The following is a 19,807-nucleotide window of genomic DNA, read 5'->3' as shown; positions in this document are numbered from 1 at the left end:
AAGGGTTGGAAGACTGAGCTAAACATCATACAGAAGTATTTGATTAGCTGTCAAATTTCCAAGAAACTGCTTTAAGAGAGACTGGACTGGAGAAGGTCTCAAAGAACCAACCTCATATAGATGGAGCTAAGGCTAGGAGTCGTCTGAGGGAGGGGAGGGATTAAAAGTGAAAGGGAGGGAAAGGAGCAACTCTGCAGTGGGGCTAAGGATATCAATGGGGCTAGCACGACTTCTTACACTGCTAATGCTGTTCTCTAAATTTGGTTGCCAGTCTTTGCAGAAGGACAAGATGGGCGAGGCATACAGTGAAATTGGGAAGAAGGGAGAGGTGAGTGGTACCTTTCTTTTCAAGAAGGGCAGGTATAATGATGCAAAGAATTTTCCATCCCATATAAGAGGTTCCCACTACAACACACACAAAGTTAATTCCCAATTAAAAAACAAAAACAAACCACCCCACTAAAGCAAGAATTGACTTCTTTCCAGTAGCAGCTGCAGTCTACTAGTGCTTTCCAAACAGCTAATACATTAAATATTGAAGTGCTTTGAAAGCTACTGATGAAAAGCACTCGATAAAAACCAGGTCTTATTAATGTAACTTTTACTTCTGTTCATGACTTGAGTGCAGCCTTAGAGGTTAGACAGAAGGTTGTATCCCATCGATACTAGAAACAAACGGTTACACCGCTGCTGTTATGCTGGGCATTCAGTTCTGTGCCTGCAGAATAACTTCAGGGAAAAAATTAAATGTGCTGATTTTTAAAATCTATTTATACCAATTTTCTTCCTTCCCAGCTTAATTTAAGTTTCAGGGGAAAGTCTGAAGAAAAGCGGTGCTGTAGTTTCAAAGTTCTGAATGTTTGATGCCAAGTGAATTTTGGACTATGTGTCAGTTTGCAAACATCACTGGGAAAAGTCTGTTTTGCATGCTTGGCGCACAGTTTACAAGGGCTCCAGTTCCCCCCCCCCCCTCAAACCAAATAAAGGCACTCATGGTTCTGGGTAAGGATCATACCCTTGCTGAGTTTCAACTCTCAAGCATCTTTATGGTAGTTCTTGCTAAAATTGCATAGGTAGACTTGTTTTTAAAAAAAGGTAAATACCCCTTTCCTTTTCCTGTCACTCAAACAGATATGGGCCTGGGCCCAAAGGTCCAAAAAAAAATTCACCCTCAGAAAAAGACAAATTGGAGAATTTCATCCTCAATAAGAGTATTTTGTTTCAGAAAGCTGTGAAAACAAGGGTATTTAGTGTAAACTTTAACTTTAGTGGGCATGACAGCTGATAATGTTCACCTAACCCCCTCAGATGGGAGTGTGCATACAGCTTGTCAGCTCACCCTTTCATACATACATCGTAGTGCTTAAGGACTGCTGCAGCCACTCTTTGAAATGTCACACTTGGTTCACTTGGAAACCTGCATCTTGCATGACGCTGTGGTCAGCTGGTTGATCTGACAAAACACCATTCCAAGGGAAATGTTTCATTGATTGGAATCCAGGTGATAAGGCCGGTTTTTCTTCTGAAAGCCTAGAGAGACTGACAGCTTCTGGGGCTATTTACGTGCATGTCATTTTACTGAATGCTGTTTGAGTTTGTTGTTTCCTAAAGGGCCCATGAGTGCTTCCTTTGCATCATAGGCTGTTCACAAAATTAACGCTGGGTGAAGAGCTGAAGGTTAGGAAACTTACTGCAGTGTCCTCTGTATTTAATGGAGTGCAGAGTCACTTGGCCCCCACCTGGCATGCAGCAGTCACCACCTGAGAAATGAGGGCCGTTTCTTAATTGTATCTGGCCTATAAAATAGGAGGCACTTTTGTGAACACTACATATTGAAATACAGTAAATCACAGTGCCCCTACTACACAAAGCAGTAGTGGCTATTAATCCATGGCTTCTCTTACTTCCCAAAGCACCAGAGGCGGCGAGGCAAAGGGAACGATGGCGTCTACCAGGTAGGGAGTGCATACATATTAATGTTCTCATCTAATTCAGTAATTGGATTGCAGCCCCTAACTGTATGTCTAACCTTTGTTTGCTAATGGATGATGCTATGGGGCTTTAGAGTGTCTGTGTGACCAGAGGCGATATGCTGCTGCTACTTCAAAGCTAAGAACACCCCGCTGTAACCCTTTGTTAAAAGTAGCCCAGATCACCTTAAAATGTCCCTGCTATTTGTATTTTCCAGCAGGAGAAGGAGGTGCTCCACACTAGTCCCAAAACTCTGGCAGCTGGACTTCCTAAAACAATCATTTGCTCCCTCTGTCTGCTCTATAGTCCCTGGTCCAGATAGGTCAGCTGTAATATGTAAAGGATAAAGAAAAGGAGGACTTGTGGCACCTTAGAGACTAACCAGTTTATTTGAGCATAAGCTGTAGCTCATGAAAGCTCATGCTCAAATAAATTGGTTAGTCTCTAAAGTGCCACAAGTACTCCTTTACTTTTTGTGAATACAGACTAACACGGCTGCTACTCTGAAACATGTAAAGTATGTGTCTGGTTGTTCTTGAAGTAGCTCGACTTAGCTGCTGCCTAATATGACCAACTGTTGGTTAAGGGCTGCCTAGCACCTGCAGCGACTCAAAGGTGAAATCAAAAACGTAGTTCTCCTTAGTTCACCACCAGCTACTTTCGTTATCTCACAGTATTGAACAGGCAGGTTCATTAGGGGATTTTCATTTTCTCTGGCACATGTGGCATTGACCACTAGCGGAGAGGGTAGGTTAGCAGCAGGGAGTTGGACCAGCGCTGCAGCACCAGTTCAAACTGGTATTTTTACCTGAACCGGAACTGAACTGGAAGAAAAAAAGTTGGGTGACGGGTTTAAAATAAAGGTTTGGCATTTTTAAGCTCAATATTTTAAACTATTGTGAACTTCTTTCATGAAACCACCACCAGGCCTGGCTTGAGGCTTGTCTACACTAAAGGCTGTAGCACTTCAGTGAAGATGCTACCCACGCTGACAGGGGAGCTTCTCTGGTTGGCCCAGGCACTCCAGCTCCCTGAGAGGCAGTACCTAGCTCGAGGGGAGAAGCCCTCCCAGTGCCATAGCACTGTCTACACCATGAGTTAGGTCAGTAGAATGGTGCTGTAACAACGCAGTTAAACCAACCTAAGTTGCTAGTGTAGACCAAGCCCTAGTATAAGGAGAATAAAAGGAGGCAAGTCCACAAGCATAGGGAGGGAGGGGGCAGCTCAGGACTGTACACCAGCCAGGGGCCCAGAGCTAGATGAAGCATTACTGGATATTTGTCTATGTGCCAATAAAATCCCCTGGCGGAGAGTCCCAGAGCCCAGGTCAGCTGGCTCAGGCTGAAGCCCAGCCTTTGAGACCGATTTCAAAACCAAAACATCTACACTGCTATTTTTAGCCCCACCACTTGAACCCTGTGAGCTCACTGACCTGGGCTCTGAGACCCTGTGCCATGGGTCTCTTATTGCTGTGCAGCCATAGCCTCTGAGGTTCCCCTGGAGGGAGAGAAGAAGTGGAATGCTCCCTGGTCCCAGGAGTTAGTAACTTTTCAAGTCCAAGGGAAAAGCTCTCCATCCCTGGGGCAATGTGTTCCTACAGATGCGCCCCCCCCCCCCCAAGGCAGGGCCCATGCCCTAAACTCACTTATCCTTTCACCGCAGTGGTCCCATATAGGAAAGAGCAAATGGTTGAAGATGTGATCTGAGGGAACTAAAACACAGTGTTCTTAAAAAAGTTTAACAAAAAACACTATGAAAACTCATGTTAAAGTTGAAAAATAAACTGTCAAAATAAAAAAAGCTTCAATTGTAAGTTTTAACTCTTTGAGTTTACTTCCACTAAGACTGAAATTTGATGTGAATCAGTTCGAAACAGTAACCAAACTTTTTGTTTTGTTTTGGTGGCTTGAAGCAGAACTGAACCAAAATATAGGCTTGACCCTGAGCCCAAGTGCCCTTCTCCAGTAGTGAAGTTTATTTGGAGGAGCCTGGCAGATGTATTAAAGGCACTGAAACTGAGATGATCATCTTATATTCCCTAGGGAAGTCCCTCATGGAGAGTCAAGGTGGGGGACGTGGGGAAAAAAGGTTTTTTCCCTTCTCTCCTACACTTAACTTTCGGTGAGCAACTTTGTCATGGTGGTCATACTTGTAGCTGAGGACTGAGTGGGATCTCCCTGAGACGCTTTCTCCACGAAGGCCTTAGTTGCAGGCTTGATCACTACAGATTCCCCAGTAGGAGAACAGAACATTTTTGCTGAAGTGGAATGGAGGCGGACGCATGCTACAGCTGGGTTGTTGGGTTACTGGGTTGGGATATGGGACACCCAGGTTAAAGTCTCTACTTGGCCTGATTTGGAATGAGTCGGGGTACGGAAAAACCCTCTGTTCGCAATCAGGCAGAACAAAGACTTGAACCTGGATCTTCTACATCCCCAGTAAACATAACTTACGCAGACCCATACATACCTGAAAAGTCGCCATGAACCTGAATGGTCATTGGCTGATCAGCTCTAACCAGCCGCAATGATTTTGTTCAAAGCTGGTTTCGACTAGGCCCTTGTGAGATTATAGACTCCCAGAAAGGTAGGACTGGCTGGAGGACCAAGTAAACCTATGAATGTTCAGTATCAGCCACTGAGCTAAGAAACATACCTTTAAAGCGGCACAGAGCGTCTTGCTTTTAGCCAGTATCTACAGCCTGCAGGAGTCCCAGCAGCTTGTTGGTCAGTTAGCTGTAGGTGGAGCCTTTGGGCCTCAAGTACCCCAGAATCTTGTGTGCTGCTTGTTCATCACTTTAGTAATCTGTTGCAATCAGTGCAAAGGATGCTGGGACAAGTAAAGTAAATAAAGCCATTTGTCACAGCTAACGGAGTGATGCCAAAGACCATTTTGGAACAGAAAATCAGAGGACTGAACTGGGGAGAAAGGGATTGATGAGTACTCTTCCATCTGCAGTGCTGCTGCCATACCAAATGCACCAAGCTGGTGGCAGAAGTTGGTATTAAACTCAGGTGTCCTGTCGAAATTCCTACTTGGGTCAGTGCAGAGGCAAACTTAGTGAAGCAGAATGCACGGTCAGTTGGTCATAGCTTATTGTGGTGCATAGCTCTGCCTAGCTGACACATTTGTCCACTGTTCAGACATAGCCACTATGTGAGTGAACGTGCTGCTGCTGAGGCTAGTATTGTAAAGCACTGTTGAGCTTTCAGGGTAAGTTACTATAGCAGCGTTTTCCATTAACCCGTATTCAGCATGCATCTTACCTTCAGGGTAACTGATAGCCATTGACCTTTCATCTTCAAGGGAAATAGTGATCTGAACAAGTGCCTCTCATCACTGCTACAGACCAGATTAGTGTGCTGAACACAAGACTAAAGGCAGGCGATTGGTCCAAGGTCTACCTCATCCGCCTTACCCTCTCTTTCTTCTTTCAGGGACTCAGCTCTGCAACCAAGGACACATATGATGCCCTCCAGATGCAGCCGTTGCCCCCTCACTAAGTGGCATTCATGCATTGGATGGGCAAGACGGAGAAGTCCAGATGCTTTGGGGGAGGAGAGAAGGGAAACAATCATCACTCCAAAAAGGCCATTCAGTCAACACCCATTTTTTCAGGACTGCAAATTACATATGCGCGATTCATTGCACAAAGTAGGACAAGTCTGGATTTAGTTCCCCTCCTCCCTTCCCCCCTTCAAAACTATACAATCTCAAGCTTTAGCTTTTAAATGTACATATCTGTAAAACTATTCCTAATGATCGTGGCTGTTTTGTACCAGCAAGTGTTGGGCAGGAGACTAGGACTTTGGGTTCTCTTCCTCCTCATTGAGCCGGTTTCTCTGGCTATTTAAATAGCAACCCCCCCCCCCCCCAACTACACCTCACCTCACAAGTGGCTGATGTTTAATTACTGGCTAAAGCACTTTTAAAGGTCCTCGAAAGGAAGGTGCTATAGCTACGCCCAGTATTATCTACAGGAAGAATAATCTGCATCAGCATAACTAGGGCAGTCTCGCGCCAATATTTTTCTGCTGTAAATTTAGCTTTATTTCTAAGCTGGTTTTAGCTGTGGAGAGCTGTTCTTACTGTGGACGATGACATGTTCCTTGAGTGAAAGACAAATGCTAAAAGCAGGCTGAGGAGGAATCAGTGCTCGGCTGCAACAAGCTTGAAGAAAACAACATCCCAGTGTGAACAGCTCTTGCAGCACATGGACGGCATCCAGAAATGCTAATGGAAATATATGAAAGCTAGGACGCCTTTACCGGCGAGGTTCCACAGTAAAAACAGGAGTGGTGCAGCATACAGATTTTACCACCTCCATCATCCATTATGATGTGAGCCAGGGGACTAGGCCTCTGTAAGGACTGACATTTGAAATAATGCTGGAGAACACTGGGAAAGTTGGGATTTAATTAAAAAGGGAAGTTTTTAAGACAATCCAAAACTTGACCTCTCTCTTCCCTCACTGTTGCTCAAGCCACACAATTTTTTAAGGGCTATTCCTTCCCCACTTAAAGTACAGCACCAAAGTATGTTCCTGTTATATAAAACAATGCCAGCAAGTGATGAGTATATTGCTAAGGAAAGTGTACAAAAGCCGAAAGAAATGTAAGAATTTGTAAATACCTTGCAGAATAAGTTTAAAGATGAGCAACACAGATTCAAGACAAAGGTGATGGTGGCTCAGCAATTCAGACGGTTTTTGATAAGGTAATAAAATTGATGGGGAAGCCATGGATGCGTAAATGTGTTTACCTGAGCCTTGTGTCATTCCTGCCGTTGGATTTAAAAAAAACCCTCATCTGTGTTAGGGAATAAGACAACCACGAACCAGGGGCGGGGGAGTTCCCCTTTATGCAGTCTCTGGCTCTAGTAGTTCTTCCAGGACTCGCAAGGCATCGAACATGCAAGGTGGTTGGAAGACTAACAGGCTGGCCCTAGTGCTATGCACATGGTAATTGCATCCTTTCCTATTTTCCAAATTCAGTCTTTACATTCAAGAAACTTTGCCCACGGTCCCAAGAAGACAACCCAGGCTGCTGCTTCTCTTCTAAAAAAGAAGAGTGGACAATGCCGTGGTGCCAGAGCAAAAGCTTCTAGAAAAGAGCTGATCACCCACAATATCCTGCAATCTGTTGGGCACAACTGACAAATAGCAAGAGGGAACATCTCTCAGGCCCAGCTTGGTGGATCTGAAGAACAGAAATAAGGAAATTTTTTGCCCGCAAACTATTGACATGTATTTAAAAACCACAAACAAGTGCATACATGTTAAAACACTTGGAAAATGGTTTAATGATGTTTACAACAGAAATGAACTGTACAGTTACAGTAAGTTTAATATATATAAAAAATTACAGCAGACAAATGCATCTACACAAAATCTACCATTTCATCCTGATTCACTGTAATCTACACAATCTCTCAATGCCTATAGCCACCTGCAGGCAGCCACTGGGGCAGGGGGGATGGGGGACATCTTTAAAGAAACAGCATCCCTTTTATCCCCCCATCAAGAAAAAGATATCAGTTTCAAAATCATAGGGGTCTTTCACATTTCAGTCTCAAGACCAGATGAGAATGTGTTTCATCTGGGTACAAGTGTCGCATTAAGGTCCCTGACTTCAAGTGTTCAGCTGACCCCAGGTGTACAAGTGATAGTATAGGAGGAGAGGTGAGAAAAAGGGTTTTAACACCCAGACTGCAAATTGATCTTTGGCTGAAGAGAAGCATAAAAGGACTCCCCCACAGACTATTCACAACTCATTGCTTCACTAAAAGCTATTGGCCAGCTTCAGCGGAAAGGGTTTTCCCCAAATTCCAACTTTTCACTCAACGAGAAACTGATAGTTTTCAGACTAACATGCTTCCAAGATTTTTCTTAAATAAATCTCGGGCCACTTTCTAAAACCCCCCTCCCCTTGAAAATAATGGAAAACACTCTTTGACCCAGTTATGTAAAAAGTAAATTCAGGTCCTTAAGGATGCTGTCTCCTTAAAAAAAAATAAGGAATCCCAGCTGGGAATGGCAATCAGTGAAAATGCAATCCAAACTGACAGTCTGGTGGAAGTTCATTATGGAATATTATGTACACTTTAGAACTTTTTAATTCTTTTTTTTAATTATGAACACCTAGGCAGTGAAAACTGTTATGTTAATACATACATAGACACACCCAAAACATACAAAAATACTATTATTTCAAACTACTAAGAATAGGACAGTTCAGTTATCTCCATGCTATGACTTTAAGAGCATTACACTGAAACAAACAAGAATTTAAACGACAATTTTTTTAATATCCCAGAAATATACCAAAATATACATCTAAGCTTTGGAATTACTGAGGTTAGACTAATGCAAGTGCTGGGTAATCGTACTTAATACACAAGTCTAAGGTTCTGCAGGAAAGAAATTATCTTTGGTATCTGCATCAGGCTAATATTATTAACATTTGGATTTTGCTTTGGGATAGAGCTTGTATGACCCTAGAACCAAACACCCCCCCAATCAACTGAGATTAAAAAGATCCATGTATAAAGTTCCTTCATTTGCAATCCCCCCCCAAAGTTAAAAAGTCACAGGCATCTACCAAGCATAAAAGGTTGAGAAATACAATGCATAGTTGCACAGTGGTGCTGCAAAAATAATAAAAATATAGAAAAAAAGAAACTAGAGGAGAAATGAAAAGCTCTCTTCTTTCAGAGATTTCTCACATCAGGACAGCCTCTTCCAAGCAGTTATGGAGGGGGGTGGGGGGCAGTAGGGAAAAAAGCTCAGAAGTGCACCTCAGCGTGTATTAATCAACATCACCCAGCCCCCAAAGGGTTAAAGCACCTATCAGAGCAGCCAATCATGCACCAATGTCTTCAGCTTCTCAACCAATCTGAGGAGTCCCATTGGCTGCAGCAACCCTTCTGCTCTCCCAACCCACCTCCCCTAGTGGCTGCACCCTGGGTTTTTGTGAGCTTAAAGAGCAAGTTTCCTCTGCAACACATTAGCAAAGGGTGGGATGGAAATGGCCTGGCTCAGGTTGAGTCCACTTTGCTGCGGAAGAGCCACACAGTATCTGGGCCATGGGAAGCCAGTCTTTCCACTTTAGCAGCCTGCTGGGAACCCCTTCCTCCTCTACCAGGGCTGGCCTCGCAGATGGGATTGCTGAAGACGCCCCTTTGTCTTTGGTTTGTTTGTTTGTTTTGAGTTTATACAATCATTAGGAAATCTTTGGTTTTGGCTGGAAATTTTAAAAGAACAAAACAAAACAAAGAAACCGCCCCCCCCAGCTTATAGCAGCGCATCGTGACCTGTCAAAGCTTCTCTTTCCCATGGGGGTGGAGGAACTACATTCAAAGTAAAGGTGGAAGGGATCAAGGATGCAGCTTCTGGACAGCCCGGAGGATACAAGATTGTCAAATAATAAAGAAGAAAATTAAATATTTGGAAAATTTTCTTTTTTGGTCCTTTTTAAAAAAAAAAAGAAAAAAGAAAAAAAGAAATGGATGAGTAGTGTGTGCGCAGCACTCAGCTGAAAGAAACCTTCAGGGGCTTGCCCGACCCTGGAGTTTCAGTGTAGTCCTGACACCACGAGAGCGGGGAAAGGCAGTTGTGGAAGTTTCATGCACAGATTGGAGGGAGGCTGCCTTTGGATATTCACAGACTAATTGAGAGGACCCCTTGTAACCAAAAGAAATAGTATAAGATTGCAATTTGCCCTCATTTTGCAGTAGCTTTTAAGCAGCGACATTCAGAGGCTTTAGGGGGTCACTCCCCAGGTTGCAGGTCACGGGCTGCTATATGCCAGAGTTCAACGTTAATCAAGGGAGGGAGGGCAGACTTGGCAACTCTGTAGGGTTTGGAGAAAGTTAAAGCAAGTTACTCAGTTACGAGTTAGAAATGAGGTATACGACAGCTCCTGTACCTGTGGCGGATAAACACCCCACACCTACTCACACCTAGCCTTAGACACCACTGCCGAGGAAGGAAATGGAACAACAGCAGCACTGGCAGGCATGGGGTTGGCTACTGCACTGATCCTTCCGACAGAGTGGGCTCGTGATGCTCTCCAAGGTGATCAGCACTTGCCCCCCACCAGAACTGCCCTATTCACATTACTCCAAACCAATGGCAGGCAGTTCTGCAGTGCCCCTTTCCTCTCCCTGTTGCAAAATGAGGGTCCAGCCCTGCTCCCAGTTCTCAAACGGTAGCAGAGCTGGGCTCTGAGTCTGTATGGGTGTCTCAGCTTGCTGAGATTTCATCCTTCAGCTCACTTGTGCAAAGAAGGCACCAGGACCAACACAGTAAGGGAGACCATGGGAAAGGACTGATTTTTTTTTTTTTTTTAAATCTAATCTGCCTTGTTCTGAAGGACACTATCAAGGATGCTTTGTTTGATTTTTATAAGAGCTTTCATTTTTGAAGGGGCTGTGTGATTTCCAGGGTTTATGACTTGGCATAAATAGTTTCCAGTGTCCTGGATGGAGCCAAAACAGGATCCTCTTTGTTTAATAACTTAGGATTTCTATAGCACCATAGCATGCCAGCACCATCCATAACATTAGCACAGCTCAGCGAATAATGTTTGTTAACTAGATGCTGCTCCAAAAATCAGCAGGGGGCAATATTTTTAGTGGGGCCCACAATATTAGATTGAGAATTTTTTTGAGGGGGAGGAAGGGGTTAGTTCTTGGGGACAGTGTGGAGGATTAAACATTATTTTATGGTCTAGATAAAACTCTGGAGGGAAAAATTCCCCAGCAGACTAGAACAATTTTAAGGTAAATTACATTTTTGGCCTGAGCTATTTGACAATGTCTTGTTTGGGAGAGAGATGAAATAAGGCAGAGGGGGTGCTCCAGTCCTGGGGCAGAACAACTCAGTAGCACTGAGGAATCCCAAAGGATATCATCCTCCCTTCCCTCGCCCAGGTTGTTTCATTTCCTTCCTCAGATTTGTTTACCTTAAAGCACACCTTGTTTTCCACATCTTTTGTTCCAAGTGCTCTTATAATTGAGAAGTCATTTCTTCAATATCCCTATTACCTACCTATAAATCTATCTAGCTCTTTGAAAAGTCACACAATATTAATACCACTTTTACATAATGTCAGAACAACAATTCTATTAGTAAAGCTTTCAGTGAAGTTCTGCAACCCGATTGGTTTCCGGAGGAAGAGTAGCTGGACAATTAATCTACTTTCCACCCTTTCCCTTTCTTCACAAGCGTTCGCCAGGTTCACTGATAAAACAACTCAACCCAGTAGCACAATGCATGACAATGTACATGGCTATTTTGGGGAGTAAATAAAGAGTCTCCTGGGTCCCCCATCTTTAGAAGAGAAAGACAGCACATGCAGGATGTTGGAAGGGACTCTGACCTTGGTAACCCTGCTTCCATATTTGAAGGGAACAGTTTTTCCTATTTCCAGCAGCAGCTGAGACCTAGGCTGCCGCATTGAGCAATCCCCATTTGCAGTTTGTCCTCACAGAGCCAAAACATCCCTGTGCACAAAAAGGCGGCAACACCTACAGGAGACGAGATCCTTGCAGAAAGGGACATCCACCCAAAGCGCGAAAAAGGCCCAGCTTTTCCTCTTATCTGCTCTGACAACAGCAGATTTGACGACTTATCAGTGCCTTTGGTTCCCTACCAAGCCATTGGAAATTCTCCCATCCCAAAGGAGCTCTGAGCTCCTTAGAAATTCACCTCTTTAGATCCACACAACCACTCAAAAACTCACTCGCTCACTCACCTCCCCACCCCCACCCCTCTTTAGGGAAGTCGGAAGAATGGAAGGGATGCCTTGAAGTCAGGATGGAAGAGGCTAGGAATCCCTCCCAAGTCATCTCCACTTCCCCCAGTACTCCCACCCCAAAGTCAAGACAAACACCATGAGAAGAATGCACTTCCCTCCTCCCCAAACACCCCTCCCCCCAGACTGACTCACAGTATTTCGATCCTTTCAGGTACACCAGCCAGGTGCTAAGAGCAGGTTAGCTTTCACTTCTCAGTTTGGTTTTTTCTTTTGTAGTTTTTGGTCTAGACAGGATTAGCATTGCTTTTAGAAAAGGAAGTGTTTAAAAAGTTTTCAACCTATTATCAAGCACTACAAGCCCTACATTCAGTAACAAGACAAGGGGGATAAAAGGAACCTGTTTCATTTTTGCTCTCTCAGTTAGATTAAGATGCAACAACTGTTCTCTCTTTCCCAAACTTAAATGCCATGGCCCCAATTCAGCCCTGTTGCAACTCCACTGGCTAAAATGGATGTATACCTGGGCTGAATCTGACCCAATATATTCATCTCCTCTCCCCCAAGCTCCCAATATATATATATACACCTTGCCTGATCTTTAGATCCCTACAAAGACCTTTATTATTCATAAGGAAATGGCAGGGAGGGAGGGGAAAGCATGTGTGCACCTAAAGGACCCTGAACAGCCACCCAATCAGTAACCTGCATGCCATCATGTGCTGTGCTGCAGATTAGACCACAGATAAACCAACCAAACAACAATCCCAAACCCAGGAGCAACAAAATGTTTCCTTTGGCAAGACAGATACAAGGAAAAAAATTCATGAGCAACATTTTCCTTCTAACAGAGTCAACTCCCTTCGCTCCCCCACCCTCCCCAACACCCACCCGCCCCCACCCAACCCTATAAAGTTGTAACCTATCAACAGGATCTCGAATACATACAGCATAATCATGTTTATCAATCATAATAAACATCAGTTCAACTAAACTCTACAGCTAGAATTATCTCCACTATTTATAAAGTTTGTTTTTCTCTTCTGATTTTTCAGTTCTGTGACAATGCTAAGCTATGCTGAGGTATTTTATGAAGGTGCCAGAAGCCAGCTGCTACCCACAAGCATTGTTCTCACAGCTCTGTGGTGCTACCTCTTACTGAAGGAGGGGGAGGGAAGGGAAGGGAAGGAGTGGGACCCAGATTATTCCAGTTGGGGACCCTCCACTTACTCAGGGACAGGAACTGAAATGTCTTCCAAGGAGATTCACCCAAGCAAAGCATACTTTGCAGGGAGTACTGGCATAAAGCCCAAGAGATGCTCCATGAAAAGGAATTTAGTCAGAAAAGCCATATCTGGTGCATTTGACACACCTGACCACACCAATCTATTCTGTACCACATACTCTCTTTTCCCCAAGGATAACATTATTTGTAGTTCCACAGCAGTCTCTAAAACCCTCCAGATGGAGCCCCAAGGGAATGAAAGCTCAGAGTAGTCTGTTCATTCAGGGTACGGGCAGGCATATGAGAGAAAGAAAAAGGAGGACAGAGTTGGATTGGTACAAGTATGCAATCAGATTGCCATCTGGATTTACTGGCTAGGGACGAAAGCAGGAATGTGTGTACATACCAAACTGTTAGGAAGAATACATGAAGGCTCAACTCTATTACCACCTTAATTATAGGCAGGATAGAGTCACGTGGCAAGTGGTAATTATTCCACTTCTCCTCCTCATTGATGATGAAAGTCAGAAGAGAACAATCGTGTTTTTATATTGTGCTGTCCATGTGTAGAGCTATATGGGTGCATGCATGTGCATACACATTTCCTTCCTTTCACTGCTCTTTGACGTAAACTGCTTTTAGGTTTATGGAATCTGATCCTATTCTGAATGGGTGGCAATACATAAGATACTGAACATAATAATTTGCAAATCATGAGTCAAACAGCCAGCAGATTTGCGTTAGATTAGAAAAAAGAGCAGATCACACTGTGTCCACATGCAATGCCTGTATCTTAACAGTACACAAAAAGAAGGGTGGTTGTACCAAAGACATTTGCATGTTAAATGCTCTGTAAGATAGGAGATCCATTGTAAAGTGTCTAAGATACTCTATGATCTGATCCAACTCCCACTGAAGGCAAGGGAGACTCCTACTGACATCAACAGGAGTTGATTTTGACTCTTCTAAGAAGTAGAAAGAGTGCAATTGCACTTCTTGAAGTGTGAATTGTTTTAACAACTTTCTGGGTCATATTTTTGTAAAAACTGGCTAACAAATCCAGAGCAGGCTGGTTACAGATGGATAACTATATAATGGATGCATTCATCGACCAGTCCGATTCCTCCTTTAATAATGTCTAATCTATAAGCGAGAGAGTATATAAAAGACCAAACTGAATTTATTCTCAATATATGTGTCTGTGTACACATGTACATACAAACTGAAGATAATCCTATTCTTCCTCAAGACAACAGAGTTCAGTTTAACTGGCCATACCACAGTTAAATGGACATGTTAAGAGTTCACATTAGGGATTTTGCCCAAAGATAACAAGAAGATAATTGGAAATGCTATTTTTTTGAACCAAATGTCATCAATAGCTAGGATCTGATGCAGTATTTAGTCTGTCCCAAAGCCTCTATTTCCATTACAAAAAGAGCTCCTTTCTGACAATTTTGTAAAGTATGGTTTCAAATTGGGAAGAAAACAATTTTATTTAGCAAAATATTACGTGTTGACAATTAAGGTAAATTGGAAGTCATTTGTGCCTCCATTATATGGCTCCAACTGCAATGGAGTTAAGATGTTCTGTTCTTTTATGAAAAAAATGGTCTTTTTGTTTTATTGAATGTTACTCTACTCCAAGAATATGCTTTATAGAGGACTTAGCACTTCTGCACTTTCAACACCTCAACCAGGAGGAAAAATGGAATCTGCTCCAGTGGACTGCTGGGTATTTTCTACTTAAACCAATAGAGGAACAACAAAAATTCTTACTCTTCAGTGATGTTCTTTATAATAGTAGCTACTTATTTTCAGAGGCCACAACTTAAAGGTATGGATGAACTATGCTTTATGCTGTGTGACCTCAGAGAAAACAGTAAATCACTATCACTGACCTAATCATTGTTACCGACGTGCAGGGAGAATTCCCTCAAGTTGTTTTGGTAACAGGCACTCCCCTGCTGCCCCCTGAGCACAAGGAGAGTCTCTTACTCCTCCTCCCTCTTTTTTTTTCCTTAAAAAGTTGCCTAAATTATTTTGATTTTTAAGAAGTCCATTGGAAAGACATCACCGATAGATCCAAGTTACATTTTGTTTTCATGTAATCGATAGACTAAAATAACCTCCTCCCATGCTGTACGGGGAAGAAGATCAAGAAAGGGATGAGGGTGGAGGGGCAGCGGAAAGCTGAATCAGCACAAAGGGAAGGCCATGTAACATGTGAGTTCATATATTGTTCCTACTTCTGTTGAGATTAATATCAAGATTTGTTATCCCAAAAGGGGCAACAAATGACGAAATGCATTTCCAAGTAAGTTAACATATGTATTATTACATACATCCTGAATGTTTTCTTTAGAAATCTCTCCATTATGGCCATAACAGCCAATTCACTTCCAGGTGAAATTCAAAGATGGAATTTTTGAAGCCTACAAGGGCATGTGATTCAAATTCCTGAAGAGAATGTCTCCATTTCTGGGCTGTATCACAACAGTTAAAATCTGATGGATGGTCTTATTAGTGACTTGAACACAGCTGTCCAGTATTACCAGCAGAGCATTTTCATATGAGGACCCTCTACTTTCCATTGTGTTCCCACTGATAGTCCATCAGAGCCCAAGTGTTATGGACTTCATGGCAAAGTGGTTTTTTGGGTCTGATATGGCTTTTAATTAATTTGTGTTACTTTACTTATTGAAGGCAGAGGATATATTTGAGTAGGTCTGGGGCAATGATGTGTTGTCATGAGTCTCCCAATTAAAACAATTTTTTAAAATGTAAAGTATATTGTACTTAGGCTCTGAGCACAATACAAAAACTATTATAAACCAGGATTTTTCTTATGTAGGGAGTATATCTCAGTACTAACTGGAACAGTGCGTGTGTATACATACACACACATGCATGTTATATATAGCATTCCCTGCATATACACTACGTAACAAGTCAGTAAATAAACTAATATTCTTTTTTAACTGGCTTAGGATTCCTCACAAAATTCACATTTGTCAGGAGACTCCATCTAAAGGTGAGTATGTGCAGGTGTGTGAACAGTACATGAATCTTTCATCCCTTAACTACTGGGGCAGAGGTCAACTGAGTGGTTCAGATTTGTCTGAACCAAACCTGAATGAGTTCTCTACCAAAATTCACATGACCATCACCCTTTTAAGACTTTTTCCTGAAGAAACATTTGTGTATCTCCCCTTCTTCATATCTTTTTTGGGGAGGTGTTTATTTCTTGTGTTTCTTCATACATATGTCCCTTCCTGGGCCTACTATACATATCCTAATTGTCCTTGGAGATTATAAAGTGAATCGGTCTGTCCCACTAGCTTTTACCTGCTATAAGATATGCTTGGAAATGAGAAAACAAGCCCAGACATCTACATATATGGAATTTTATGGAGTTGTGGTACAGAAAGATGACTAGATAACTTTCAATTTTCCCTTCCATGTACAAGGGCTTTAAGGAATTTCTTCTGGTCCTGGCCAATGAAACCTGATTTTATTTATTTATTTCTGTGTGTGCGTGTGCGCACGCAAAAGTCTATTGAATTCAAAATTCTCAGAGATAATCCCATAAAACAACAAAGGAACAGTCTATTCACTCAGTGATGGATTTAAGACAGATGATGACATTTATGGGCAACAGAAAACCATTTGTGCTAAGACATCTATATTGACTTGTATTTTTGGATTATAAAGAGTAAACTATCATCCTTTGTGGTGGAAAAGTAACCTCAACTGCAAAATAATGCCCTCAGCCGCTGTTGGCTAATTTTTGAATCTGTGGGACAATACTTTTCCACTCCAATCCTTAAATCCTCAGTCTCTAATTCACCAATCACTATTGAATATCCTTGTAGACACTTCAGTTTCTGTTGCAGTCATGATTAAGGTTTAAAACAGCAATTTCCACCACATTCCAATACCCGATCATTCATCCATCTCAAGTTATGAAAGAGTGTGCATGTATAGTCTTACTACGCAAATATAATGCCACTGCAACCTCATCTCTGGGTTCTTCTCCTCTGTCCTTTAACTAAAATAGTAGAGGTGACCAACGTCCACAATAGGAAACAATACTACCAATGATGAGCAGGGTCCAGGCAGACCTACTGAACAATAGGTCTACAATCAGACATTGACATGTTCTTTGATAGGAAATAAAAACACACTGGGCTTGAGCCAAGGGGGGAGTGGAAGGTGTGGTAGGATAGGACAATCTACTGCCAGTTCCCCAGGGCAAAAAGAAGTGCATTTCAGCCAAACCTCCCTGGACATGTGACTACTTAAAGTTTCCAATTTCTTTCAGAAGAGACCACTAAGAAGCTCCCTGGAGTCTGGGCCCCTTACAGGGTGATTGGTTAGCAAAGGATGAGGGAGGGAAAGTTTAAGGTGCTCACACCAAAGCCATGTGACCAATGCAAAAGGAATCAGGAAAAATCAATTTTTTTATAATAAATAACCATCCAAGCTGCATTAGTGTTCCAGATATGTATGCATCACACCCCCCTCTCAGCCACAAACCAACAAGAATGGGAAGTTAAAAATCATCTAGACAACTGATGGCACAGTCCCTTTGAACTGCGGAGAGAGGTTTTTATGCTGATTTAAGGCCCACATTCTTTGTATTTCCTAGATAAACGCATAGGACTCACCTCCCAGCCCCAGATCCATCAGAAAACAGAGGATACAGTGGAGAGGATATCATCCGAATGCCCTTTAACAAACAGGCTCTTGGTAAATTTTACTTTTAAGAGTGCCTGGAGGTGACTGGGAATTTTCAGACCCAAGTGCAAGCATTGTAGCTGCAGCGTTTCCTGCCCTCTTACTTGGCTGACTACAAGTCCCATGGGACTGATATTTCCTTTGGTAGAAACTATAGTCAATGCTATGGCCTCTAGACCAACATAGTGGGTAATCAGCATCTCCTCTTCCACTTCTCCCTCCCTGAATCATACCCATCTATACCTTTTACTTCTCCAAAGCTGTTACACTATGGGCAATTTATATTCTATATTATTCATAGCCCTAAAATCTTCTGCACAGACTGAAGTCACAGAGACTTCAATCACACCAGAATATTTAAATTTATTTAACCGGTAGGGTGGAGGAGTGGGGGACCACTTGGATTAGTAATCACCTGACATTGCCATTCTATGTACACACCAAAACAAACAAACAAAAAAAACCCTAGTTAAAAAAACCAAGTTAAGAGTCTGCCCCAAGGATATACAAATTATCAATCCCCCCCAAAAAAGATTAAAACAAGCAGCAACTTTTATATAAAATAAAAAACAAGACAAATGAAAAAGAAATTGTCAGTAGCATCTATCGCCTCTCTGCGTCTGAACTGCACTTATACAAACTAGTCCATTAGTACAGCAGCTTGCTAGAAATTGACTTTGGTTCAAGCTTAGTTTTAAAAAACAAACAAAAAAAAAATCAAGAACACATTACAAATGGTGGACGGACATTTGTTAGTTTCCCTGCTTGCAGTTCACTAGTTTTGAAATTTTATGGATAATTATTTTAAATAATCTGTGAAACAGGAAGGTGGAGAGAGAGAGTAAGACGTGAACAGAGAAAAACATGAGTGAGGGGAAGAAGAGATAAGAGTTTCTGCCATTTGAATATAAATGTAAATCCCACACACTTGGGTCACAGACCAAAGTGTATGTTGGGTTTAAGTTGCTGTCTTATTGATCTCAGGTGGTAAGAGATTCCAAGATCCCCCTTGATGATCAGCAAAAGCCAACCTAACTATATAAACTTGCTATCTTGAAACTCCCTGGTGACACCACCCCCCAACCAAAACCAAACACAGAGGGGGTGCTTGTGACACCCTCCCTGAGTGTAAATGTGTTTTAAACACATGGCAGAAACTTTTAAATCCAACAGGAATGGAAAGTTCAAAGTGAACTGCATTGCAGAGATCCAGTCTTCTCTTTAGAAATCTTTTTGGTTCAGAAACTCGATTGGTATATTAAAAAATATACATCACTAACCTCTGGAAACCTACTATTCTTTCTCATCCATTCTCATAAGCTCTCTGTTCTGAGATGCTCCTTGTTATGTGGATTGGAAACAACCCTAGAGACACAGCTATGTCAGCAAGCCAACACTGAGCCTCTAGTCAGAGATGCTTATTGCCATTTTGATCAAGGTAGCAACATCACTTCTCAGAGACCATGTGAGAACACCAAGATGTGTGCAAAGTCCCAGTGTTGATTAGATAGTCTGGTGTTATTTCCCACATCAGGCTGGACAATTCCAGCTGATTGGTCACTGTCTCTTATTTCCAAAGCACCAAGCAGGGTGGTAGAGAAAAAAAACCTACAAGCTATTTAAAACAGAACAAGGGCGCAAGGAAGCCGAGAGTGCTTTCTTACGATTGTGTTGGCATGAAATTGGCAGCAACTTCTGTTCCAACAGACCTGACATCTATCCCTGTAGATAGAAGCACTTGCCAGTGGAAAACTGTTCCAATGCAGCTTCCTGTACACAGCAAAAAACATGCAAGGGAATATTCCTTTGATTAGAGAAGCCAGTTTCACCTTTCAAAATCCTGTGCCAAGTCAGTTGCTAGGAAGCTTGGACTGTGGATGCCTTTAGATATTAGTGATATTGGCATCCTCAGGTAACTTTGCATTTCTAGGATTTTTTTTTTTTTAAAGGGGCAAAATCCTAACAATACAGCAAAACCACCAAAACAGATGTCTGAAATAGTCTGGGCTCTAAGTGCCAAATCCTGCTCATGCAACTCAGAGCAAAATTGGCCCTTTAGCCTAAGTAGTTGGATGAAGGAGAGCTGTAGTATAGAAGTTATTTCTACCTCCCTCAC

The 19,807-nt window shown here is 42.4% G+C and overlaps 1 protein-coding gene across 1 annotated transcript in view; it reads left to right on the top strand.

Annotated features, from left to right (window-relative positions):
• CD247 (CD247 molecule) overlaps positions 1 to 6,696 on the top strand; it is a 91,342-nt gene extending 84,646 nt beyond the window's left edge. Inside the window, exons 7-9 of the mRNA XM_084614595.1 lie at positions 272 to 328; positions 1,914 to 1,955; positions 5,409 to 6,696. Of these exons, the coding sequence (XP_084470721.1) occupies positions 272 to 328; positions 1,914 to 1,955; positions 5,409 to 5,474 (165 nt within the window). The 3' untranslated portion in view covers positions 5,475 to 6,696. The remainder of the gene's footprint in view (positions 1 to 271; positions 329 to 1,913; positions 1,956 to 5,408) is intronic.
• The last annotated feature ends 13,111 nt before the right edge of the window (positions 6,697 to 19,807 follow it).

The sequence above is a fragment of the Lepidochelys olivacea genome (assembly GCF_965140295.1).
Source record: "Lepidochelys olivacea isolate rLepOli2 genome assembly, chromosome: 1".
NCBI classification, from domain to species: Eukaryota; Metazoa; Chordata; order Testudines; family Cheloniidae; genus Lepidochelys; species Lepidochelys olivacea.
The sequence above is the reverse complement of the archived record's forward strand: the minus strand, read 5'-3'. Positions and strand labels throughout refer to the sequence as shown.